The sequence below is a fragment of the Neodiprion lecontei genome, chromosome 1, assembly GCF_021901455.1.
Source record: "Neodiprion lecontei isolate iyNeoLeco1 chromosome 1, iyNeoLeco1.1, whole genome shotgun sequence".
NCBI classification, from domain to species: domain Eukaryota; kingdom Metazoa; phylum Arthropoda; class Insecta; order Hymenoptera; family Diprionidae; genus Neodiprion; species Neodiprion lecontei.
The window spans coordinates 1,062,362-1,088,141 of NC_060260.1; the positions used below are offsets into that span (position 1 = coordinate 1,062,362).

General features: G+C 40.8%; 5 protein-coding genes and 1 long non-coding RNA gene across 6 annotated transcripts; 4 read left to right on the top strand and 2 right to left on the bottom strand.

Annotated features, from left to right (window-relative positions):
• Positions 1-818: 818 nt before the first annotated feature.
• Positions 819-15,195, top strand: LOC124294513. Its single transcript, XR_006904391.1, has 4 exons — positions 819-859; positions 1,459-1,460; positions 3,246-3,251; positions 15,026-15,195. It is a non-coding gene; the product is annotated as an uncharacterized LOC124294513 (long non-coding RNA).
• LOC107221154 (actin-5, muscle-specific) lies at positions 5,044-8,930 on the top strand. Its single transcript, XM_046739892.1, has 2 exons — positions 5,044-5,181; positions 7,573-8,930. Exon 2 carries the CDS (start codon positions 7,607-7,609, stop codon positions 8,735-8,737), a length of 1,131 nt encoding a protein of 376 aa, XP_046595848.1. The 5' UTR covers positions 5,044-5,181; positions 7,573-7,606; the 3' UTR covers positions 8,738-8,930.
• Positions 10,217-13,386, top strand: LOC107221158 (actin, muscle). The gene is made up of 3 exons (XM_015660054.2): positions 10,217-10,346; positions 11,907-12,060; positions 12,189-13,386. The coding sequence occupies exons 2-3, from the start codon at positions 11,935-11,937 to the stop codon at positions 13,191-13,193; spliced, it is 1,131 nt and encodes a 376-aa protein (XP_015515540.2). The 5' UTR covers positions 10,217-10,346; positions 11,907-11,934; the 3' UTR covers positions 13,194-13,386.
• Positions 14,997-17,172, bottom strand: LOC107221171 (26S proteasome regulatory subunit 6B). Its single transcript, XM_015660081.2, has 6 exons — positions 17,031-17,172; positions 16,704-16,796; positions 16,278-16,611; positions 15,895-16,098; positions 15,537-15,801; positions 14,997-15,456 (listed from the first exon to the last, which is right to left on the bottom strand). Exons 1-6 carry the CDS (start codon positions 17,061-17,063, stop codon positions 15,138-15,140), a joined length of 1,248 nt encoding a protein of 415 aa, XP_015515567.1. The 5' UTR covers positions 17,064-17,172; the 3' UTR covers positions 14,997-15,137.
• Positions 17,119-23,053, top strand: LOC107221172 (kinesin-like protein KIF23). The gene is made up of 16 exons (XM_015660082.2): positions 17,119-17,219; positions 17,285-17,550; positions 17,758-18,333; positions 18,415-18,585; positions 18,745-18,943; positions 19,004-19,142; positions 19,236-19,435; positions 19,539-19,643; positions 19,731-19,816; positions 19,907-20,037; positions 20,103-20,206; positions 20,284-20,388; positions 20,483-20,629; positions 20,704-20,880; positions 20,954-21,190; positions 21,282-23,053. Exons 2-16 carry the CDS (start codon positions 17,540-17,542, stop codon positions 21,471-21,473), a joined length of 2,580 nt encoding a protein of 859 aa, XP_015515568.1. The 5' UTR covers positions 17,119-17,219; positions 17,285-17,539; the 3' UTR covers positions 21,474-23,053.
• On the bottom strand, positions 21,829-25,760 carry LOC107221161 (dnaJ homolog subfamily B member 12). Its single transcript, XM_015660059.2, has 8 exons — positions 25,477-25,760; positions 24,998-25,151; positions 24,686-24,831; positions 24,148-24,288; positions 23,900-24,033; positions 23,702-23,817; positions 23,300-23,463; positions 21,829-23,217 (listed from the first exon to the last, which is right to left on the bottom strand). The coding sequence occupies exons 1-8, from the start codon at positions 25,607-25,609 to the stop codon at positions 23,105-23,107; spliced, it is 1,101 nt and encodes a 366-aa protein (XP_015515545.1). The 5' UTR covers positions 25,610-25,760; the 3' UTR covers positions 21,829-23,104.
• Positions 25,761-25,780: the final 20 nt, after the last annotated feature.

Here is a 25,780-nt window from a genome sequence, read left to right on the forward strand (position 1 = left end):
CCTACAACCCTATCGCATTTCTTCGTATCCCGTGTCCTTCATCCTCTGACCCAATTCTCTCCGGAATAATTTTTTTTCAACAGCAGGTCTACGCGCCAAGCTCAAACCAGTAATCATAATTCTCGTATTATTATTTTTAACTTTAAGTTCAGAATGCGATATACGATAGTATGAAAGACCTGCTAATTATTGTTGCTCGCTTGTCAAATAATATTAACGTTAATCGTGTCTCCCAACACGATGTATATATGTATACCTATCTGCGCGTATCTCAATCAGTCAACGATATCTGGGTATAATTTCGCGTCTACGCTCCTTACCTTACCGATCGTATAATTAGCCGCAGCTATTTCCAACCCGGTGTGTATTCGCTGTTCGAACAAGTCAACAATATCGTCGTACGCTTAAATTTCTATGTCTGAAAAATATATTTCGCGTACGTTTCTAAATCCCCCCCCCCACAGTATAACTTATAGGAACGTACAACTCTGCTTATAGGCTGTTGCCAGGGACTCATCTAAGTATTCCGTATTTCCCAGAGCGCACCTAGTTCTGGCCATGGAAACGAAGCGTTTGAAATTTTATTTTTAAATCAAAGATAAGAGGGAGATTCGTCGGGTTTCGCTTTGGTCTTCCTTCTCTCTCTTTCTCTCTTTCCTCGCTTCGGCTCGCTCTGAGAGAGATATTTTTAATTTTCATCGAGGCACTACACAAATAGTTACCTACCTACCGCGGGGGACCAGCCCTCGTCGCTGAAGAGAAGAGTCTATGCGGTACATCCAATATTAGTTACACCTTGCAATAATTCACCTCAAACGAGCCGCCATCCACTCTTTAAGCAATCCGTACACGACGCTCTGTCTCCTGCATCGCCATCGTCATCAGCAGCAAAAAGATTATTTCCAATTCAACTATAAAAGGGTCCGCCATGATTTTCCTAACCTATAACAAATCGTGCAGAGAAATCGTAAATCAGTCGGTTATCTTCATTTTTCAGTTCACCTTCTAAATCATATTTGACAAAAGTTTTCCATCAAGCGAATGAAGTTATCAACGTTAACGTACGAAAACATAGCGGGACAGAAATCACTATTTTTAATTTTTATAGTGACTTCGAAGTAGTCAAGTTTTCCAAAGATGTATAATTTACATGATTCAATGTCTTATAATTTACGTCTGCATCTCCAGACATTCGTGCAGATGCTGAGCAACAATTTCATCCTAAACGCGAATCATAACAATAACGTTATCAACTTCAGCTTCATCGTTGCTTCTATTATACTCCCCGGGCAGCCCCCGAAAACTACCTCGAGCCTTAGATGGCGGGCGTAAAATCGTCGGAAAATCAGACGATTGTCAGTTATCATATCGTAACGGTGGCTTTTCGCATATTCGGCTCGTCCGACGTCGACGTCTTGCACGACGGAGCGAAGATGACGGACCGGGGATGGCGGGGAGTCGTTACTTGTCGTATACCTACGCATACTCGCGCCTCCCCAACTGCCACCGAATGAACGGTTGGTTAGCCGAGCGATCTATTCCCGGAGCTGACACGTAATCGCAAAACATTGCACCCACAGCAACGGCCAACTGCCTTTTTTGGCCGGTTCTTGTAGCCCGCCGACCGAACCATAGATCGATCGACCCCCTCCCCCTCCGGCGCCCCTGACGGTTATAATTTGTTGCTCAATGATTGTCAACTTCCGATTTTACCGTGCTGTGCGCGGTATAATTAAACGCGCCGACGACATCGTGCATGTATTGCGAATCTCTACGACCCTTGGTTCCTTGGTTTCGAATCCGAATCCCTCCCGCCTCCTCAGTATTACCAACCCTAAAGAAATTCCGTTAGATCTCAAAAAAAATTAGAGTCCGTTCAAAGAAAAGAGAAATGTTGTTTTCTTATTAAGAAATATTATCGGTTAGACCGGAGTCCGAAGAAAATCTGAAGATCTCTAACGAAATATAAAGACTGATAGCGAAATCTCTAAGTATGGTCGGTGAAATCAAAACGACAGACCATAAATCGACCAATTGTGAGGTTCGTGAGAAAATGTGTATCAAATAGACAGCGGCGAAAATTTTCAAACGCACTCATTTGACACGGTGTTCGTTCCGAGTATTAGAAGTTGAAGTATATTATATAAGTAAAAGTTCCTAATATCTTTATACTTATAATTCAGATTGTAGGATACAAATGTGTCTATGTTACCTCATTCGGTAATTATCATTGCATATTTCTAGGAAAATTGTCCATGTTATAAACCGAAAAAATGAAATATATTATGTATTCCTGTATTTATCGAGTTTCAATACCGTCAAACATCACTCTTGAAAATGAAAAATATGAAGAATTATTGTGGTGCCATTGAAATAAGAAATCTAGAGAATTGTTTTGGCGGCATTTAAAGAAATATTCGTCTGCGGTTGGCAATGCCGCCCCTCCTAACCTTCCGCCTCTTTTTCTGGCAAGTCTGCTGCAAGCTATACAGGATTCGAGTTTTTGAAAACATTAAAGCTTGTATTTCTAAAGCGGGAAGGAAAATGGTGGGGTAGGGGAGAAGTTCTTCAGGTATACGCGAGGAGCCAAGATAGCCTTGTGTGTGGAAGAGAGAGGAACGTTGACGAAATTAGAGTAGATTTCGAAGGTCGTTAGTCAATTTTTAAGTTTTAAATAGGTAGCGCGAAATGCGAAAGAGCACAGGTTAAAGCAGAAGAGATTTTTCGTTGCTTTTTTTTTAGACCGAAGAATCGCAATTCTCGGATATGATAAATAATATTCAGGGCTAAGAACCGAAAGAACGTATATCACAGTTTTTCGGCAATCGATGATTTCACTTTCACAAGGGCGTATGCAACAAAAATGAACTAAAGTAAATTTACACCGTGTATTTAATAAGAAAAATAGTGGGGGACGATCATTTTGTTCTTAGCCCTCGATACATCTATTTCCTTATTTTGGGTTTTGGCCATTTGAAACGAATCCTGATACAAGCAATGTGCTTTCAATTTTCCGCTGCTAAAAATTGCTGCGTCAAACTCGTGTAGAAAATTAAAATGCAACAAAATTTCAACGATTTCAAATAACGACGAACGCGGAAAGAATTGAACACTTCAAGGAGGACTACTAACTAATTGATCGAATTCAAAAAAAAATATTTTGAAATTGAATCATGTACACCTCTGAGAAAATAACAGAAGTTTAAAATGATGAAGGTAAACAGTAAACAACACACGTCGCGTAGCGATCTGTTTTTGTCGCTGTCTTGTCTCATCTGGGATGGATCTGCCAAGGAATAGCAAATAGATTTGAATAAGTCAGTCGATCGGCGTCTTCGGAGATGGTTCCAAATTTAGTGTCAAACGTATGAGTAGCATATTTTGATGTTCCACGACCACGTCGCTTCGTTCAATGAACCAGAAACTATGATTACGTGGTACTTGATCGTGGAAAATAAATATGTACAATCAAAAAATTCCCCTCCAAGTATGGGTTTATCATGGCACTTTGATTAAGTGACGTCATTCTCTTTTTCAATGAAGATGACAAAGTCAGTGATGAAAGAATTCCCTAGCCCCAGAATTTTGCCTCGACACAAATCAGCTGTTTTAAGTCTCTTCCGCATTGCAATAAGCTGTAATCTGTAAAGTTCTTTCTCTCATAATAATCAAACCGAAACAATGTCCGCAAATTATTGCAATGTGATTTTCCCCTGAACCCACGTGTCATTTAACGGTTCTCCGAGGATGTTGTCGACAGGAAGTAGCCACAACAGTTTTTGCATCCGCATGTCTGTACCCTGCGTAAGAAGATTTTCCCCGAAATCGAATCAGCACTTCCGCTTAAAGTGTAATGAAAGCTTTTATTAAGTCTGTATCCAACATTTGAGCAAAGTTTCTTTTACTCGTACAACCAAGATGTGTTTCTGAAGAGTATAGCACATTTGAAACCAACCCAACTTCTAAACTTGTAATCCTGCGACATAAAATCATTTTGCGATAAGATAATCATAATTGGTCAATTGTTTCAGTAGGACCGTGATGAATTATTGCTGCGGATCGATAAACCTATTTCCGATTTAATTACAACGTGATCGAGTCTGCGCTATTCCATTAAGTAATAACGATTTCTACCCTGATTAGGGTGGTTCAGTTTTTATCTTTTTTTTCGAGTCACTACTCGAAAAATTTATGACAAATATTGAAGAAAAAATTGTGTTGTCAAACCTGGAGGTAGTAGGAAAATATTTAGAGGTCGCTAGAAATTATTGTAATATTTTTTATTTATTTTTATATGTACACCTTACGGACTTGTTGTTAGTTTATTTTTTTCGTATCGTGGTCCAATTAATCATTGTTCCTAAAAATCGGTACTGAAAACGAAACAGGAACATTGAGGTGACGCGATACTCCTTTATCGGTAGCAAAAACTGTTATCCAAATTTCTCCGAGGCGATTAATCTTTCGCATAAAAGTCGCGAACAGCTAACTGCGGAATTGTTAGGCGCAGTTTGCTGTTGGTTGGTTAACGATTAATTGGACCACGATACGAAAAATATATACTAATATACACAGACAAGTTCGCGAGGTGTAGACATAAAAATAAATAAAAAATATTACAATAATTTGTAGCGACGTATAAATATTTTCCTGCCTCCTTCAGGTTTTACGACAGTCTTTTTTCAGTATTTGTCACAAATTTTTCGAGTGGCACCTTAACAAGAAATGAAAAAAGTTAGTAAACGAACCACCCAAACGTGTACCGAGCCTCGAGAGGATCCGATGACAGAATGACTACAAATTTCCATGGGTTTTCCAAGGTTGCCACGTTCGGCATGGCGGAAATGCGTCTACCTTCCGTAGAACGAAAAATATGATATGACAGCCGAGCGGTTAGAGAATAGGTGAAATAGGAAGGCACCGGGGGTTCGCCTTGCCGCGTTTATGGCTCCTGGAGGAAGCCGCCTAGTTCGGCGACGCCGCGACGCCTCCGCCGCCTCCGCCTCCGCCCCCGACGCCCGCGATTCTCCTCTTCCGTCGAGATGCCCGAGAGGCGCGCCTTTTTCGTTCCTGTCGGGGTAGCCCCGTCGCATTTCGATGCGTGGGCGTATAAACGAGAGCATATATTTGAGGTCGGGAGGGTTTTCGGCACAGACGCCGCTCCACTCTGTCCCGTGCACGGTACGTACCATACGGCTGACCAGCCGCAGCTCGATCCATCCATCCAATACCTACGGGGTCCAGGGGATATATCGGATATTTTTGGATACTTGTGGATAATTTTGTACCATCGACGCCCGTGTTTGGACATCGGAAGTTGCATATTGGATAACCGACATATAGTGAATACCATAAGAACCGGAGGACAATTTCGTAGCTGAGTGCGAACCGCGATCAAGTTCTTTTTGCAAATTTTCTTTTCTAATATTTTCATCTCGTCCTGTGGTTTCGATTACCTCGCTGAATATCGTATAGCGTCTTTCGTCCGGTTTACGTAATCCAGCAAATCCAGATCAAAATTTTCGTGCAATCGATCGTCAGTAACACTTTATCGCGGAAAATTTTCAACTTTTAATAATTGTTCGTTGGGTTCGCTTACTTTGAGCTTGTAATAAAGAAATTAATCGTTAACATGTGTCGGTGATGCTGTAATGTGATGTAAGAATTCTTCGCGGGCGAATTGGATCGATCAGGCCACGTTTCCGTTTTCTATTTTTGATTTCCGTGGCAAGCGGCTGTAATACAATTTTTCATCTCAACCCGCAACATATCCAAAAGTATCCGGCCGAACGATAAACGTATGATAAATAATAATTCTTATTTTCTACACAAATTCAGAGGAGTTATTTATAGTTGAGGCAGAAAATGGTTTATTCATACACGGAGCTGATAACGACGTATAATTCGAATCTGTTGTAAAGTGAAGTTTTACGCGATTGGGAAAAAAGTAATTCAGTGATAAACACGATCAAACGAAGTCTTGTTAATTAAAATACATTTTTGTAAAGCTCCTCGATTTTGTGGATCTTTTTCTTGGTATAAATTCGGTAAAATTTTACTAAACAAGGTTTATCGAAACATTGAATGACCGCTGCTGCACTTTCGAGGCGCGCGCGTTTCCGCTGCGTCGAACTCACCGGGTGAGGAAATGTGCAACTGCAAATCGCGTTTCCCGGAGCCAAATTTTCATTGGAGAAACTCGTTGACTGCCGAAACGAGTGTTGCCATAGAAGTTGACGTCAATGTTTTTTGACGCTGCTACACTATTGCGAAAAATTAACTAAACATAATGTCCCGGTAGATCCACTTGAAATTTTCGTTATTTGTTATATTTCTGTTAGTAAATATGACACAATTTTTTTGTAATTTTAACATTTAAATTTTCATATCAACGTATAATCCGTAATCTTTCCTCTTTTTTTTTGCACTTGGTAATACGTTAAAAAAATAGTCAAATCAACCCGAAAATCACAGTGAACCTGTTGGAAATATTTATTCTAACCGTGTGCTCAGTTAACAGAGCAATTACTGCTTTGTTCTAATCATTAGAATCGTGACATACGATATTATATTAATTTTTCGTCATAATTCATATCTTGCAGTATAATTGACGCGGTGATAATACGTTCCTTTTAACTGTGTCAACCGCCAAAGGCAACGCGGAGCGTTTTGAATTTTTTTCGTTGGGTGCATGGTTCAACGAGTCAAAGTCAAAGTAAATAACGATGCAGAGGAAGGCGCAGACTCCCTTGGAGAGCAGAGCTTGCGCTTATACGGAGCGTCGCGATCTGCGTACGATGTCGAATTTCTAAAGATAGCACCCGCGGACCGAAAATAAAATAGCATAGTGCCGCGCTCTAGGGTTCTCCTTATGTCGACGGGTCTTCTGGTAGCAGCCGCCGTCCTTCCTTAGTACCGTTTGCCATATAGATAAATTATTTGCCTCATCCTGCACCCTCGGACCTATTTTAGCATCGCCCTTCCAACTTAGCTACATATTTTATACATTCATTTTCGATACTACGTGTTTAATCTCACGGATGGAGTTTAATCCGTTTCTTCTATTTGCATTGATTAATCATTTTCATCAGCTTTGATACGGGTGTAACGTTCTATCTGAACGTTCCAAATCACGCTACAGAGGACATTTTTTTAAATTCACCATTACAAGGGTGTAGGTTGAAGTTCGAGTGAATTCCCAGGTGAATAATCGACGTCGCGATATTGTAGATGCGCGGTTTCCGTTGCAGTTTTACACTGTGATCGCTTGGTACGGGGATGTACATACATTTCTTGCACACTTCTGTCAAAAAGTGCACCGTGCGCAAGGAAATTGATTTTCTGTGCGACACGCCGAATTTGTGTAATATTTTGGGTTGGAAAAAGATAGTTTTTCCGCAAGAATTTGTTGATCGGGGTGAACACGGAACCAGATAGGTATGACGGTGAAATTATTCACTTCCGTTAGCCGGTTCGTGCGTTACAAACTGGCAAAGTATTGGCGAATCTTGTCGATTGATGCCTGAACGTAAAGGCATGGAATGCTCAAGATCGTTGTTACGTTTGTTACAGATCCTAGAGAAAAAGAAAACAAGAAACCACCACAATGTGTGACGACGAAGTTGCAGCTCTGGTCGTAGACAATGGCTCCGGTATGTGCAAGGCCGGTTTCGCCGGAGACGACGCGCCCCGCGCCGTCTTCCCCTCGATCGTCGGTCGCCCCCGTCACCAGGGAGTCATGGTCGGTATGGGACAGAAGGACAGCTACGTCGGTGACGAGGCGCAGAGCAAGAGAGGTATCCTCACCCTGAAGTACCCGATCGAACACGGCATCATCACCAACTGGGACGACATGGAGAAGATCTGGCACCACACCTTCTACAACGAGCTGCGCGTCGCCCCCGAGGAGCACCCCGTCCTCCTGACCGAGGCTCCCCTGAACCCCAAGGCCAACCGCGAGAAGATGACGCAGATCATGTTCGAGACCTTCAACAGCCCCGCGATGTACGTCGCGATCCAGGCCGTCCTCTCTCTCTACGCCTCCGGTCGTACCACCGGTATCGTCCTCGACTCCGGCGACGGTGTCTCCCACACCGTCCCCATCTACGAAGGTTACGCCCTGCCCCACGCCATCCTGCGTCTCGACCTCGCCGGTCGCGACCTTACCGACTACCTCATGAAGATCCTCACCGAGCGCGGATACTCCTTCACGACGACCGCCGAGCGCGAAATCGTCCGCGACATCAAGGAGAAGCTCTGCTACGTCGCCCTCGACTTCGAGCAGGAAATGGCCACCGCCGCCGCCAGCACCTCCCTCGAGAAGAGCTACGAGCTCCCCGATGGCCAAGTCATCACCATCGGCAACGAGAGGTTCCGCACGCCCGAGGCCCTCTTCCAGCCCTCGTTCCTGGGTATGGAATCCTGCGGCATCCACGAGACCGTCTACAACTCCATCATGAAGTGCGACGTCGACATCCGTAAGGACCTATACGCCAACAACGTCCTCTCCGGAGGTACCACCATGTACCCCGGTATCGCCGACCGTATGCAGAAGGAGATCACCGCCCTCGCTCCGTCGACGATCAAGATCAAGATCATCGCTCCCCCGGAAAGGAAGTACTCCGTATGGATCGGTGGATCCATCCTCGCCTCCCTCTCCACCTTCCAGCAGATGTGGATCTCCAAGCAGGAGTACGACGAGTCCGGCCCTGGAATCGTCCACCGCAAGTGCTTCTAAGCGGTTCGCCATCAACACATGCACTTTTCCTATCAATTCACTGTATCGCCGTACCGCCGTTTCAATTGCTCCTCTACTGCTTTACTTCTTGTATGTAGAGTGTTTCGCGGCAACGGTAGTAATCATAACACAAACGTCATCTTTTGTATATAAGTTTACTTCAATGCAATAAACATAATCTTATATTCTTACAGTGGACGAATTTATACTGATTTTGAAAAATTAAACCCGTTCCCTGGTTTCAGTACACCGTATAACATTTCGGTATTTATTATTCGACTGTCAAAAATAATTCAGGTATATCTGCTTCATCGACAATTGCAGTTTCTCTTTTCATTACTATTGATATAGTCTTGGTCACGACATCTTCGCGCTCGTCAGTTTAACCCACGACACAAAGTAGGACGCGTTGTAAAATTAGCCCAGATACCGTTCTACCCCTCGGTACACAGATCGCGCGAAGACGTGGCTTGAAAATTACGTATAACTGCTGCAATCGTCGTCTAGTTCTACTACTTTCGCAAATACTCGTAAAGCATCGGTTAATCATGTATCAAAATACGAGTAGCTGTACCTCAGTTTGTCTAGATCAATCAAGCAGTACTCGAAAGAAAAAAAAAAAAGCCAGAGACTCCGTCAATCACTGCAATTCTATTAAACACCTTATATATTAACAAATACTGTCAACGACCCGTGCAATTGTCTAGCTAGCAGTAACGTATCGATGCAAGATAACTTCGTGAATCTCCCATGGCACCGTAACGAGTAGGGCCCACCAGGGATTGCAAGAACACTGCGATTACCAAATTTGGATAAAAACAAACATACGTACATCCAACCATAAACAAGCGAACAGGTCAAACCATCACAGAAAGTTCGCAAGTTGTGAATTTCACCCGAAGTAAATAAATCGTACATTAGGAATTCGTGCCAGGAAGGAAAACGTAGGAAAAAAATGACCAAGTCAATCAACCGGGGGATAAAGTCTGGTCCCTGAATCCTTGAAGACCGCAGAACTCGTGCGTATCCACAATTCAAACATATGCATACCTAATATACGTAGACAGGAAATTAATTTTCTCTTTCGATGCAGAGACGGAGCTAGTCGTCCTCCCGGATAAAGGAGAAGCCTGATCGCCCTCGCCCTTCGGAGAATCCTAAGCCTTCTCCTTCCGTTCTTTGTCTCCTCGGCGAAGATCGCCTCCCGGGTCTCGTCGTCGCCCGCTGCAGCTCTTCCTCTGCATGACAGACCATCGGGTGCTACCAATCCCTCCCCCTCCCCCCCCGCCGCGAAGGGGCGAGCCGCCTTATTTGGATCCCGGGGGCGTCGCGATGCTGGGCACCGCGTGTGAGGAGCAGGGCTGTTGTGTCGGTGAGCACGAAGACAAAGACTCCCTCATCGAGCACCTATGGCCTAGCCCTGCACGACGACGCCGGCGCCGGCAAGTACGTGTGAGAGCAGATTTCCATGTAAGGGGCGGATGGCTATTTTCGTCGGCTAACCGTTATGGATATAGGGAGGCTGCGACGCCTGCAACGCGCCACTCGCTGCTCGCTCTTGCACTACACGATTGCCTCGGCGCGTCCTCGACTTTTTAACAATTAAACGGTACGGAATTATTACTGTAACTAACATCGGCTTACCATCTTAACACTTACGCAGACTGTAATATCGTCCTGGTCGTCGGACACTTCGATTGGTTTGGATCAGTGCGTTTCAACGTCGTCTACGCGATATCGCGGTTTATAATCCCTCGTACCGGCGAAGTGTTTAATCCTTGGTTAATTAATCCTCGAATTATCTGAGATCTGATAAGCTACAGTTTAACACGGATTTTCTTCGGACGATTTTTGTAAGCACTCCGAATTAACTTGCTTCTCCGCACACAGGCAATATCGTAAATATCAGCCAGTCGTGAATTTGGTAGATTTAAATTTTGATTCTCCATTACCTTAACTGGTTACGAACTTTTTATGAGAAATTGCACACTTAGGGAAAACTAAATGTTTCATTTGGTTGATTATATACTTATGGTAAATCTGTGATTGCTCGCTGTGAGAATATTGTGTCAGGTGTGAAAGATTCTCAGTTCGATTATCTGCCTTCTTTCAAGTAATTCAAAAAGCTAAGGTTTGTGGAAATTTCTGCTTTACCCGGGAATTTTAAGGCAAAAACACTAAGCTTGTAAGTCGATTTACTAACGCGTTGTAAAATATCGTGATACTAAAAAACCGACTGATTGTGCGCTAGTCGTGCAAAGGATGAAGCAACGCGATAAAATACTGAGACTATTTGACTTTTCGAAAAAAAGCTCATACTGAGAGTCGAGATCCGCATCGAAGGGTGGGATAAGATTTGTTTGCACTTGGCTCAAATCGTATTGAGTAAAAATAAAGGGCTGATTCTGGGTATTGGGGGAGTACAGACGGCTTGATGTGGGATATCCCAGAGACACATAGAATAGAAGCGATGTTCTTTTGCTGCAATTTTATCAAACAATTTCTTAAAATCAGTTCTTCGAAGTAATATTGAATAAAAATCGGAATTCGTGAAGTCATTACCGACGATCAGGGGTCTTTGAAATTTGATTTGGGAATGCATTCTACATTTACCAAACTTCTTTGAGCAGCAGTATCAAACAAATTCTATTTTAAATACTTATGAAAATAAGTTTCTGTTTGCTTCGAAATATTTAATCTAGAATGGGAAAAATCATATCGTTATAAAATCATTTCCAATCCGATTCTAAATTCTAATAGTACAAATATGTACTACTCATTCAAAGAAGATGCAGACTGTAGCTCATAATTACTTTTTGCATCTCATGGGTATTGAAATTAGTCGATTAGAATTACAAATCGGAGGACTGCATCATTAAAACTACAAGTTCTTCAGATCGATACTGGTTTTTTTGAAAAATACTCCTCCTCATTGTTCAAGATGAGTGATCAAAAAGTTTCAGGTTCGAAGTAACCTGACCGTCAGGTTCGTCGTCGTCGTCGTCGTAATTTTGTGTGATTTTTTTAGAATAAACTCTGTTTTTCAAGTGCATAAATTGTGGACCCGGATTATGAGTCTGAAGAGAAATGAATCTTATTGTTAGTTGGCGATTTGCTCAACCGCTTTGATACGCCAACTGTGAGATAACCGTGCCTTTCTGTATTACAGCATCCACTTGTACTAACCACCAATCAAAATGTGTGACGATGATGTTGCGGCACTTGTCGTTGACAACGGATCCGGTATGTGCAAGGCTGGATTCGCTGGCGATGACGCCCCCCGAGCCGTATTTCCCAGCATCGTTGGTCGCCCTCGACACCAGGTTGGTTCATGTTTCTTTTTTTCTTCCATTGTACATTTAACAGCCTGTAACTCATGTGACATGCCAAGGCTTGCGACGAATTAATACTTGCCTCTCGATTAGCGTTACTAATCTCGTCCTTCTCACAGGGTGTGATGGTCGGTATGGGGCAAAAGGACAGCTACGTGGGCGACGAGGCTCAGAGCAAGCGAGGTATCCTCACCCTGAAGTACCCGATCGAACACGGCATCATCACCAACTGGGACGACATGGAGAAGATCTGGCACCACACCTTCTACAACGAGCTGCGCGTCGCCCCCGAGGAGCACCCCGTCCTCCTGACCGAGGCTCCCCTGAACCCCAAGGCCAACCGCGAGAAGATGACGCAGATCATGTTCGAGACCTTCAACAGCCCCGCGATGTACGTCGCGATCCAGGCCGTCCTCTCCCTCTACGCCTCCGGTCGTACCACCGGTATCGTCCTCGACTCCGGCGACGGTGTCTCCCACACCGTCCCCATCTACGAAGGTTACGCCCTGCCCCACGCCATCCTGCGTCTTGACCTCGCCGGTCGCGACCTTACCGACTACCTCATGAAGATACTCACCGAGCGCGGATACTCCTTCACGACGACCGCCGAGCGCGAAATCGTCCGCGACATCAAGGAGAAGCTCTGCTACGTCGCCCTCGACTTCGAGCAGGAAATGGCCACCGCCGCCGCCAGCACCTCCCTCGAGAAGAGCTACGAGCTCCCCGATGGCCAAGTCATCACCATCGGCAACGAGAGGTTCCGTTGCCCAGAGGCCCTCTTCCAACCCTCTTTCCTGGGAATGGAATCCTGCGGTATCCATGAAACCGTCTACAACTCCATCATGAAGTGCGACGTCGACATCCGTAAGGACCTATACGCCAACACCGTTCTCTCAGGTGGTACCACCATGTACCCCGGTATCGCCGACCGTATGCAGAAGGAGATCACCGCCCTCGCCCCGTCGACGATCAAGATCAAGATCATCGCTCCCCCGGAAAGGAAGTACTCCGTATGGATCGGTGGATCCATCCTCGCCTCCCTCTCCACCTTCCAGCAGATGTGGATCTCCAAGCAGGAGTACGACGAGTCCGGCCCTGGAATCGTCCACCGCAAGTGCTTCTAAATAGATTACCTCATCTTCAAATCGCCTTTCCAATGTTTCTCTACCAGAACAAAAAATGTCAATTAACCAAAATGAAAAAGGAGACGTTATCAAGCGGAAGAAAAAACTACTCAAGTGCCTTTATTATACACATTTATCAGACTGTATTGTACTTTGTAGTTTATACAACTATAATTATTTGTTACGATCATTATTTATTATTACTCTTCATTATTAGCGTATCGCATCTACTGAAATCGTATAATTATCATTGACGATCTATAATACGATTTCAATTAACTTTACCGGTCGCGAGCTCATATTGAAGCGGGGCGGCCACTTCCTACTCTATCACTATACCTTAAAATTAATAAAAATTATGTTATAATCCAATATTGGCTTGAAATATGTCCTAAACAGTGGGATTCGGGGTTTTCTATGAGTATCCCGTAATCAATATCACAGGTTCAATTTGAAACTTGCGTACTCGTACGCATTGGTACATACATTTCATTCACAGCGGGGGGCGGTGGACTCAAGAAGTACGCACATGCGTGCCATGTGCCTTTGCAGATACACATGTTGTAGGCACGCCCTGTCCCACGTCTTCTTCGCTTTAGTACGGGCGTAATTTAACACGAGCATCAAAACCGAGCGACAAATTAAGAAAACGTAAAAATAGTCTCCGCAGTGTAAATGCCGACTCTTGATGCTGTAATGTACGCGGCGTGCGGACCCCAGCTGTGCCTACCCTTACAAGGCCCCGACCGCCCCGGTGGTCGTGGTAACTGATGTTTATTCGAGCCTGGCTAAAATTAGCCTCCGCACATATATCTCTAGCCTCTGTGTCCTCGGTCCAGTCTAGCACCGCTGAAGCTTCGTCGATGCGTCCATTATTTCCCTGCTCCTCCTGTACCAGGCATAAGTACTATATTTCATTACGAGCCTTGTCATTTTCACGAAAAATTCAAACGGACAAATTGTGGAATCAAATAATACGCTTTATAGACGTACTGCGCAGTCCAGTGTTCTTTGCAGACGTTTAGAATGCTACTTTTCAGCCTTTCAGCTGCATTTCTAATTATGTTATGACTGGCATTCCTTTCGCCTAGTCGCAACTAATATGAGATCAGCAAGCTCGTCAATCGTTCGTGTCACAGCTGCAAGAAGGCGAGTGCTTAATCATACTCAATACTTTAATCGTTACAACGTGACAGAATAATGAGCTGTGAATTCCATGAAGTTCAGCGATGTAACTGAATTTGAACGACTCTCGCTTGGTCGCTTACGGCAAAAGTAGTTTTGAAAACCGCCGTAAGTTAGCGCCACTTTCCAGATCGGTATAGGATTTATAGTCGGATAGACGGGTTTCAATTGGTGGAGTGGCCATATTCTGTACACGAAAGTGCCAATAAAAACTACACCACGTTGTATGCTATACTATTTGATTCCGTGGATTTGGTGTGACCACTATTTCATAGATTATTTATCCGTTACAACATTTATTGCAATGATAAATGGTATTCAGATTGCGTTAATCTGATATAAATGCAAATTTGGCTTATTTATCTTTGGCAAAAAATTAGTCAAATATAATCCTAGTTATTACACTTGAAATTCAGAGTTGCAAATGTCATTGTTTACTAGAGTGAATAATTTGCGGAACCTTTTTTATAACTCTCTAAGGTAATCGTTACAAACATTGGTTCACTTTTCTGTCACGCAAAGTTTAAATGTTCAATATACTTACCCGAGTGAAAACCTCATTACGCAATGTCGATGGACGTATACTAATAACAATAATATTATTGATCGCACTACGAGTTGTGTTCAACTTTTATTTATTGCATGAGTAAGGAAAGAAACGGTCAATACACAACCGTCATCCATTTAAGAAACACGCGATACTTATCCGATAATTCAGTAATAATCACGCAAATAGATATGAATATAACAGGGTTCAATTTACTTATAGAAATCGTGTTCCGACTCGTCCTTTTTGATGTTATTTTTATACCCTTTTTCAAAATCCTTTGCTAACACGATGTAGCGGTTTTCGCGAACTGCGTGCATCCCTGCCTCTTGGCATATCGCGTTTATATCAGCACCCGAAATTCTATCCGGTCGGGCTACGTAATCTTCTAAATCAACTTCTTCGCTTAAATTCATCTTTGTTGTTATCGTCGAAAATACAAGTCGCTTTTGACGCCGATCCGGCAAGGGAAATTCAATTTTTCGATCCAATCGGCCAGGTCGCAGAAGTGCAGGGTCAAGGGTATCAGCCCTGAAAATTTCACGAAAAAAATAACATTACCAGAATGACTATTACAAGAATAATTTTACGGAAACACCGAAGAAATTTACCTGTTAGTTGCCATAATGACCTTCACGTTAGTAGTCTGATCAAATCCGTCCATCTGATTCAAGAGCTCTAGAAGAATACGCTGAACCTCGCGATCAGCGCCAGTCTGAGCATCAAATCGCTTAGTTGCGATAGCATCAATTTCATCAACGAAAATTATCGCTGGTGAATTTTCCTTAGCTAGACGAAATACGTCTCGTACCATCCTCGGTCCTTCCCCAAGGTATTTCTGAACAAATTCAGAGCCGACGACGCGTATAAACGCAGCTGATTGACAGTTACAAGAAAAAAAATTCATGAGATATAATTGTGAGCTTGGTATCCATTAGCCGTGATAAGAAAATGGCTAAGTAATATTACCGGTAGTATGTCTAGCAACGGCTTTGGCAAGCATGGTTTTTCCACAGCCTGGTGGACCATACATTAGCACTCCCCTTGGCGGGTCAATTCCAATTTGTTTGTACAGCTCAAAGTGAGTCAGAGGCAGCTCTACAGCTTCCCTGATCTCCTGTTTCTGCATATCCATTCCTCCTATGTCACTGTACTGGATGTCTGGCTTCTCATCTGTATCAAAGAAATATTGATTTGTCAGTACATTTCACTTCATCATCATAATAGTCAAACAGTAGGTGCAACGAGTCAACCACACTTGAAATTTGCTGAACTGCGTTCAATGAAACATTTAGAAAAACTGTTAGGATTTGTAAAATATTTAAAAAATAATTGGACAAATTTGTATTTACCAGGTTGTAGCATAGATATGCTGGAGTCAGCCTCAGGAGGAAGAACATCAACAAGAGCATTACTATGTTTGTGGAGAGCTACACTCGCCGAAGGTTTCAATAGCTCACGGTCTATGGTCGAAAGTATGCGAACATAATAGTTGGAGCCGGTCGTTGATCCAACAATGCCAGTATTTTGATCTACAGCCTCTAAGAACTGGCCGATTACTAACGGAACACTCTGTATACGTTTCACCTCTTCCTGGGCATGTAAATACTCCTTTTTCAAATTACGTTGTTCATCTTTTATATACTCTTCCTGGACCTCAAGAAATTCTAGCATACGCTGTAATTTCTACAAAACAAGTTAATAATTCTACTTTAATTTCTATCCTTGAAGTAAGTAGCAAACAGATTCGATTTCTTCTAAAATGTAAAGTTATTCACCTTGTACTTAGTGTAGAGGTCCTCTACATCCAGCTCATCACCCGCTCCGGAATAATGACCAATGGGTGGTTTTGAATCAACCTCTCCGACGTCCTGAAACAATTATAATGTTGTTGTTCAGTCTCGTTATTCAGTAAGTATAATTCGCACAATATTTGATGCTAACTTTAAGGATATTTTCAGGAAAACAAGTTTAGAGGCAGCTGCAAACGAAACATTCAATGAGGTTATGGCAGTTTCCACATATTTCGGTTTTACGGCATTTTGAGCAGGATTTCAAAGAATAATTTTAATGCAAAACCTCAAATTCTCTATGAAATCCGTTACCTTGTCGGGCAAAACGATCCCAATTTCTTCCATTCTATCAAAACGGCTGCTTCTTGACAATTCGTGTCACTTCTTATCACAAAGGGGCCGATGACTGTGATCTTTCAGGCGTGACTCCATGGAATGGAGAATTATCTGTATCTCTGTGTTCACATATGCAGCGTACTCGTCTCGTTACAGCGCTACCTGGTGAGGACACCGTTGAATGAAAATTTTGCACGCGATGGTTGTTATATAGAACTTCTTACCCCCAGAACCGGCCAAACCACTCCAACCATACTCCAACTGTTACGAAACATAACCCATGGCTGAGAGTCTTAGCGGTGATTGGAGGACAGGTTAATGCACGTGATATACGCGTAGATTGTTTGAAGTTTGAATGGCGGTTTGCGTAACGAGTTTTTAGGCGTGCGTACCTGGAGTGCATCGAAAGTTTAATAACCGTTGTTTTCTGACTATTATAAGTGGATATAATTGAACCGAGAGTGATATTTCAGGCGGATACCACTATGAAGTCCTTGTAAGTCTGTTTTATCATATCCAGAATCGTCAAAGTTTAAAAAACGCCTGACATAGGTTATTTTGACAGATCTTATTCATGGCATTATCGAATGATCCGTATCTCCAGCCCTAATTAATTGATATTTAGACTTTATATAAATAAATATGATAACGCCTAACATACTATAAACTTTCATTTATCACATAAATCATTCAAATATTTCAGTCGCCCTAAGCCTCCAACCTCCGCAAGGAAACCTACAACTAGGCCAAGAGCTTACAACTTGACAAGTCGAGACCCGGTTCAGGTGTATTGTCGAATAAGGCCGATGCAATATGAGTCGGACACGTCTTGCATGAAGGTGATATCTCCCACAACTATAGTGATAACATCGCCAGAGTCAGCTGCCAATTTCAGGAACGGAAATTACAAGGAAATTCAAACTACGTTCAATCAAGTATTCGTCCCAGATGTTGGGCAGCGAGAAGTATTTAATACAGTGGCTCTTCCACTTATTGAAAATCTTGTAAAAGGCAAAAACAGCCTATTATTCACCTATGGAGTCACTGGCAGTGGAAAGACTTACACAATGACTGGGGAACCCCAGAACGGGGGAATAATGCCACGCTCTCTGGATGTCATATTCAATAGCATCGCCAACTTTCAGGCCAAGAAGTTTGTCTTCAAACCCGACAAGCTCAATGGCTTTGATGTACAGAGCGAAACAGACGCTATGCTCGATCGGCAGAACGAGCTACATGCTGGCTTTATGACTCCTCGTCCTGGAAAATTGAGTCGCAAGTAAGAATGATTGATTTCTAAAAATTGTTATTCTAGTGTTTTTGAATGTTTAATATCATAGATTTTTCACCATTGTTTTAGTCGAAAAGGTGACAGCGATAGTGACAGTAATCCAATGATTATAAGGGAAGCGGATGAATCACAAGTTTTGCCAGTTGAACATGATAATGTTTATGCCGTTTTTGTCACTTATGTTGAAATATATAACAACAGTGTTTATGATCTGCTTGATGACGAGGATGTTAGGGTCAAGTAAGCACTTGCTGTTCATACACACAGTCAAAAACGTTTCTTAAACACTTTAACAAAAGATGAATTTCAAATTCAAAATCGCATGGGTACCTTGTACATTTTAAGAATCGCTTAAAATTTAAGAAGGTTGTGCCAACTATTATTTTTGTTCATAATTAGATCTCTGCAGAGTAAAATCGTACGAGAAGATGGAAACAAAAATATGTATGTTCATGCAGTTACTGAGGTTGAAGTAAAAAGTGCTGAAGAAGCATTTGAGGTATTTCAACGTGGTCAACGCCGACGCCGGGTTGCTCACACAGCTCTAAACGCAGAATCTAGTAGATCACACAGTGTCTTCACAATTAGACTAGTACAGGTAATCATCGGGTTCATTCATTATTCCTGAATTATTCTAATAGCTCAATCTTTTACCCAGGCACCGCTAGACTGTCAAGGTGAACAAGTAATACAAGATAAAAGAGTGATCTGTATTAGTCAACTTTCCCTGGTTGATCTTGCCGGAAGTGAGCGAACAAACCGAACTAAAAATACAGGTCAAAGACTGAGAGAAGCAGGTAAGTTGTCTTTAACTATTGATAGTATTAAGAATGAATTTTCAAATTTTTTAAATTCGTCAGCTGATGTTTGCCAACTTCTTACACATTTAGGAAACATAAATAATTCGCTGATGACACTTCGTTCATGCCTGGAAATATTGAGAGAAAATCAAACTCAAGGAACAAATAAAATGGTTCCTTACAGAGATTCTAAGCTCACACACCTATTCAAAAATTATTTCGATGGTGAAGGACAAGTCCGAATGATAGTCTGTGTCAATCCCAGAGCAGATGACTACGATGAGACAATCGTACGTTTGTTGAAACATATATCCAATATGTACCTCCAATTTCTCATGTTCCATTCCTTGGTCACTTAAATATTTTCATGTTTTCTTCTGATGCATGGGACAGCAAGTAATGAAGTTTGCGGAAATGACCCAAGAGGTACAAGTCACCCGACCGACAGCCACGAAATTGGACCTTGGTTTTACACCTGGGCGGAGACAAGCCAACAAGGTAAATTGCACAGATTGCATATAAATAATATTGGTGGTTATGAAATCACATGTGAGAATGATGATGGCGTTTCAAACAAATTCTCAGATATTCAAAGAAGCTAAAAGTAGATTGGAGAAAGAGAGGCGACTTGATACTGGAGATCTGGAAGTTGATCTAGGACTAGTATACAGGTATTATAATTCACCAATTCATATCGCTCTCCAGAGATGCCCATCTATTTACTTGATAATTTTTTAATCGTCCATACTCCGTCACTTCAGCTTGGGAGGTCCGTTCCCAGAATTGGAAATAAATAGTCCACTCAACGATCAGATAATCACTACTCTCATGCAATTCTTGGAGCAGCGCATCAACAAAAGAAATATCTTACGATCAGATCTGGAACAAAAACGTAAGTTTGGTCTTGCCACCATGTTTACTGTTACATACATATTAATTTTTGTCATCGCATTTCAGAAACGGACTTCAGAAAAATGCTACTAACACTGGAGCAGGAAAATATGACTCTAAAAGTTGAAAATGCATCTGCAAAAGCATTTAATAACCAGGAGAAAAAGAAGGTAATCTCTTCGTACAGTTCAGTCCGTGTTTTACCTCAAGTAGAGTATATCTTCAATTAAACTTGTTCTCTTGGTAGGTTTCAGCTTTAGAAGGTCATATTTGTAAAACAGAGGCACAGATAGATAGCTTACTCCGTAAATTGAACAGTGCCAATGATACAATAAGAACGTTGCAACAAGAGGTGAGTTGAACTTTGAGTTTCTAATGGATTTTGTACTACACGATTTTCAAATTCTACTTATTTCACCATACATGAATATTTGTTCTACTTTTAGTTAAAAGATAGAGACATGGTGCTAAATCAACGAGTAATAGATAAGCAAAGAGTAAAGCAAAAATACAACAGCAAAATTCAGGCAGAAACTGAGAAAATGTCGCGAGAATTGGATATAAAACTGCGACAACAGCGGCAACATTTACAGGTATATGAGTTCACGTGTCCATGTACAGTTGTCAAGGAGAAATTTATTCATATTTTGATCCTGTATTTTTCCAGAACCAAATGAAAGAAAAAGAAGACAAACTGCGCCTTGTAAAGCAAATTTTGGTAGATGAAACAAGTGGCACTTCACTGGGAATTCCTGTTAAAGATACTGTAGCTGTACCCCAGACTCTTAGTGACGCTGGTGAAGCTGCAACGCCAAGATCTGGAAATACTCATGTATCTCGAAAGGTATGGCATAAAAAAATATAGAGAGAATAAATCGAAGAACACATTTCACATATAGTCTACCATTTTCTCACAGGATAAAGTGCCAGTGGCAAATCTTAGACACAGACGATCACAGAGTGCCGACAGATGGGTTGACCACAGACCCGGAGCTTTAGTTCCTGTTGGCACTGTTCTTCAACCTTTGATGAATCGTCGTCGCAGCATTACTCGGCTCACTGATCCAAAAGCTATCACTGAAGGAGCATCCCGATATTGTCTAGTAGCCCAAGAACACGATACCGATGGAGAGCTGGAAACTAAACTATACAAGGTGAGTTCTGAATGTTAGAAATTAGTAGTAATAGTTCGATTTTCACTTCGTCGTAGTTCATTCCTAAATTCTTCAATGTATATTTTTGCAGGGTGACATTGTTCCAACGAGTGGTGGTGGCGCTCAAGTAGTATTCAACGACGTTGAATGTTTGAAGCAAATGTCTCCTACAGCGAGGAGAAAGCGTAGCGGAGCTCCAAATTCCCAAATTAATGGACACACAGATTCTTCTGAACATTGTTCTACGGCCGTAGAAGCTCACACAAAAAGGCCTCGAATGTAGAATGTCGTTATCTTGCCTCTCTCCTATCATCAATCGAGTAACATGTATGAAGACTGTTCTGTTAATTTAACTGAAAAATTATGACATTTCCGAAGTGACCTCGCATAACAAACATATCGCACTCCCAGACAATGTAATCGTTGACCTCTACTTATTTTAATTCTTTTTATAATCGTAACGTTGAAATTTAAGTTAGTAGTTTTTTTTTCTTCACTTAGTTTGTTATGTACTTCTTGAATCGTTATTTGCACACTTATGTTACTGGTATGAATCAGTAGTCTGTAGGAGAAAAAAGAAATAATATAGTTTTAATTTGCTATTAAATTTCATTATAATAGCACAAGAGAAAAAAATATTAACACGGAATTGAATTTTATTTTAGTTGTATTCGCATACTAATTATCGAGTTAGTAGGATCATTTCATTTTCCAATACGTTTATAATAATTTTATAGAGCTATGAAGAATTTAAGTTCAACATAATGAGAATGATACATTTTGATGAAAGTTTTGTGAGACATGGCAACAGAAGTGTGTTCATGATATATTCCACTGATGTAGTATTACATACAATAAATGCAACTTCAAACATTTTTTTGTAGAACGTTCCACTTCTTTAGTTTTAATTATGACTTGCACATCATACCAGAATGTTACTGTAAATTTAATACTAGTCATGAAGTTGAAGCAGTTTCATAGAACCACTGCACGAAACAGATAAAACCGTTTCAGATTAAGTTGATATATTTATGAGTTTTATTCTAGGACCTTTAGGAATATTATGATTTATCGATACAAGTAAATATTTTCGCGGACTCAAAATAAATAAATTAATCTCTGAGTATATTAAAAGTCTTACTTAGTTTTCTTCAATTTTTTTTCAGTCATTCAACGCACTAAATACGCCTTTGACATTCTTATTACCAATGTTCCGTCAAACTGTTTTGTAAGGTTCAACATTAACCAGTGACGCTCTAAAACTGTTTTTCATTGAATCTATGCATGAATTGAAAATGGCAATTACAATCCCTATTCCGCTAGTTGCATTGATTGAGCATTCTCTTTAAAAACCAGGGAAACATAGTAACTATATTTAACAACACGTTTTACGAGGTAATAAATAAATACTAATTCTTGATAAAAAATTTCTGTCATAAATTCGACTAATGAAGTGTACGGTGAATCGCTTCCGTATTTATGAGAAAAGCTAGTTGTCACATTCAATCAAAATAATAAAAAATGTTTTTTTCATAATATACATGGATTTTTGATGCAAGATTCTTATTGACAAGAATTTGAATAAATAGCTTTTTCATACACATATAAATTGATAAAACACAGTCTAAGTTTGATTCATTATATCCAGAAAATAGAACACCTGTAAAGAATAGTGGTGAAAAGCTTGAAGCCATGAATGACGTCATAACAATAAAACGTCAATTCACGTCCTTTCTGCCTGTTCTCAAGTGAAAATTTATAAATTCATGTATCAAGTATGGATTTTGTAAAAAGGCTGCACTTGGCTCTGTCTTTCCTTTTTCTTGCACCCGATACATTTCACAAATGCAAAGATAATATACATCTATCTACAAAAAATGAAATCAATTATCTTTTGTAAAATAATCATCAGTACTATGCTGTTTGCATCTCCTGCAATTTTTTACATGACGGTGTTTCAATGTTCTGCGCTCTCCGGAGTAATTCTCTATCAGCGAAATTTTGTGCTTTCCATATCATTGTTTCTCCTGAAAAAAAAGAAAGAGGAATAAAAATCCATTACTGGGATAAATTTTCATGAACTTATAGTAACAAATTGTGACTACTCACTGTAGTTCTTCTCTCTATAACAGGCTTGTCTAAGGTTATTCATATATTCTTCCTCGACAGATATTTCTAATCTCCGTAGGCTGCCTTGATACTCGCTATGGAAATTTTCTTTCACGTAATAAGGTACTTTCAAACTTTGCGTTGTCCGTTTAATGGAATATTTACTGTATACCGAAAAACGAAAATATATTATCGGTAAAACATACAAATCGTTCATGACATATAATAATAACAACAACAACAACCACAATAATGATGATAATAATAATGATAATGATATTTATGTATTGTGCTTTTGAGAACTGTTATTTCCGCACACCGGCCATGTTTCAAAAAAAAATTTGAACACATTCTGGTGAATTCCCCTAAAATTTAATTTTCTCATTTAATCAAACCACTTACGCATTCGAGTGCAAACTGTACACAGGATCAGAAATAAAGAAGCTGCTCATCATTGACAGAACGATTAATAGTAGTATAGGCAACATTTGAAGGAATGCTGTATAACCGTTTGCTTGCTGAAATGAGGTCAATAATTTTACATTATTGATATATTTGTAGAGACAGTCGTAGAAATAATTTTTACAAATAGTACTGTACCTGCGCATGGGTATGTTGCGCTTGTGCATCAGTTTGCCGAGCCCACCGCCCCCCACCCCGCCTGACATAAACATTTTGCTGTGGTAAGCCACCGCCAAAAAACATGTTGAAAAGTTCCTCGGCAGTAATATCAGCTAAAAACAAAAATCCGATGTTATTGCTTTCTGTGAAATTCGTGGCACCTCTCAGAACATGAGAATTTTAGTCCATGTCGAGTATTAAAAAAATGTGCAAGGGTAAGCTGTTACCTTCGAAACCTCGAGTGTAATTGTAGTGCGTATGGGTTTGCCGACTATGAGCATTCTGTAACCTTTCTTCCTCAGAGCCGTATAGATCATATTGTTTCCTTTTTTCAGGATCTGTAAGGACTGCGACAGCATTGCCAATTGCTGTAAATGGTATAAAAAAGATTGAATGTTTTAGTTCAAGATTAACAAACATTATACAAGCACATAAATTGTTTGAATAAGATATATGCCACAATGTTCCGAACATAAATACAGTTTTTTGGTGCTGGATATGAGTTAAAGAATTCTTACTTGACTCATGTGTGAGATTGGTTCTACAGGTCTATGTGAGAATCAATTACTGAAATTAATTCTTGGTAATTAGAAATCTACTTATATTCAAACTCAACTTGTGTCTAGAACAATATGCAAAACATGTGCCCATATGAAAATGTTCCACTGTGAATAATGCAAATATTTAGGAAATGAATCAGTGAGAAGTTTCAATTATACATAACCTTGGTTGACTATATTCTTTACACGTATGAAAGAAGCTTACCTTTAAAAGCCTCGGCAGCCCCGGGAGCTTTATTTTTGTCAGGGTGTAACTGGAGGGCTAATTTTTTGTATGCCTTTTTGATATCTCCATCTGTCGCATCTTTACTTACACCAAGAATTTCGTAGTAATCTTTACATTTCTTAATTCTGTAAGTTTCATGACAAAAATTATTATAATGACCATGTTATCAACTTATACAATACTGTGTTCTAGCGTTGGTGAAGTTCAGTTTGTTTTTCTGGATTCTTGAATACTTTGTATGATAAAAAAAAAGGGTTTAAATGCGTGAAATGAAACTTTGAAACTGTATACTTTTTGACAGCATCTATTTGGTCCTTGCTGAAGTCATTGCTATTCGGATGAGACTGGCTTCCATCTTTGGAGGCAGTTTGACGCTTCCGAAGATCAGGTTCGCCTTCAGATTTCTGATTTTGCTTCGAATTCATTGATAACTTCACTAACAGATCTGTGACAATAAGAAAATTAAAGTTAGTCACGTTTCCTTTTTGACACTCAAGGTTATGAGGTTGGAGACAACTAAGAAGTTGATTAAACTGGTTAACTTCTTTATGATGGTGGTAGATAAATGAAATTAAATACTGAACAAGTGATATGAATCGACTATTTAGAGAGAAAAATGTATGCGAATTTAATAACGACGGTCATTTTTTTCCGTGCGCAGTTACATAAATTCCGAGTAATGAATGTAGTCAAATATCGATGGAATATAATTTCACGTGGTATAAGATAATTGATTTGTATTGCGCAGGTAATCAAACTAGACCACGTACCCTCAGCTTTTTTCGTTGGAAAAAGCCTCTGAGCTTTTTGAATGAATTTCTCGGCCTTGTCACATTTTCCCTCGATAATAAACTGCTCGGCTAATTCTAAGCATCGTTCTGCTTCGTCTTTGTTGCTGTCCATTATTGTTTCCACAGAAAACAGACCAAATGCTTGAGTTTTAACCGTGACAGGACGGAATGTGGCGGAAAATAAATAAAACCACAGTCACCTGGTTATTAATTTTTCATCACGGTCAATTCCTACACGTTTACGTCACCGCCTACGTCAGTATCGCCTCGGAACTTGCAAAAC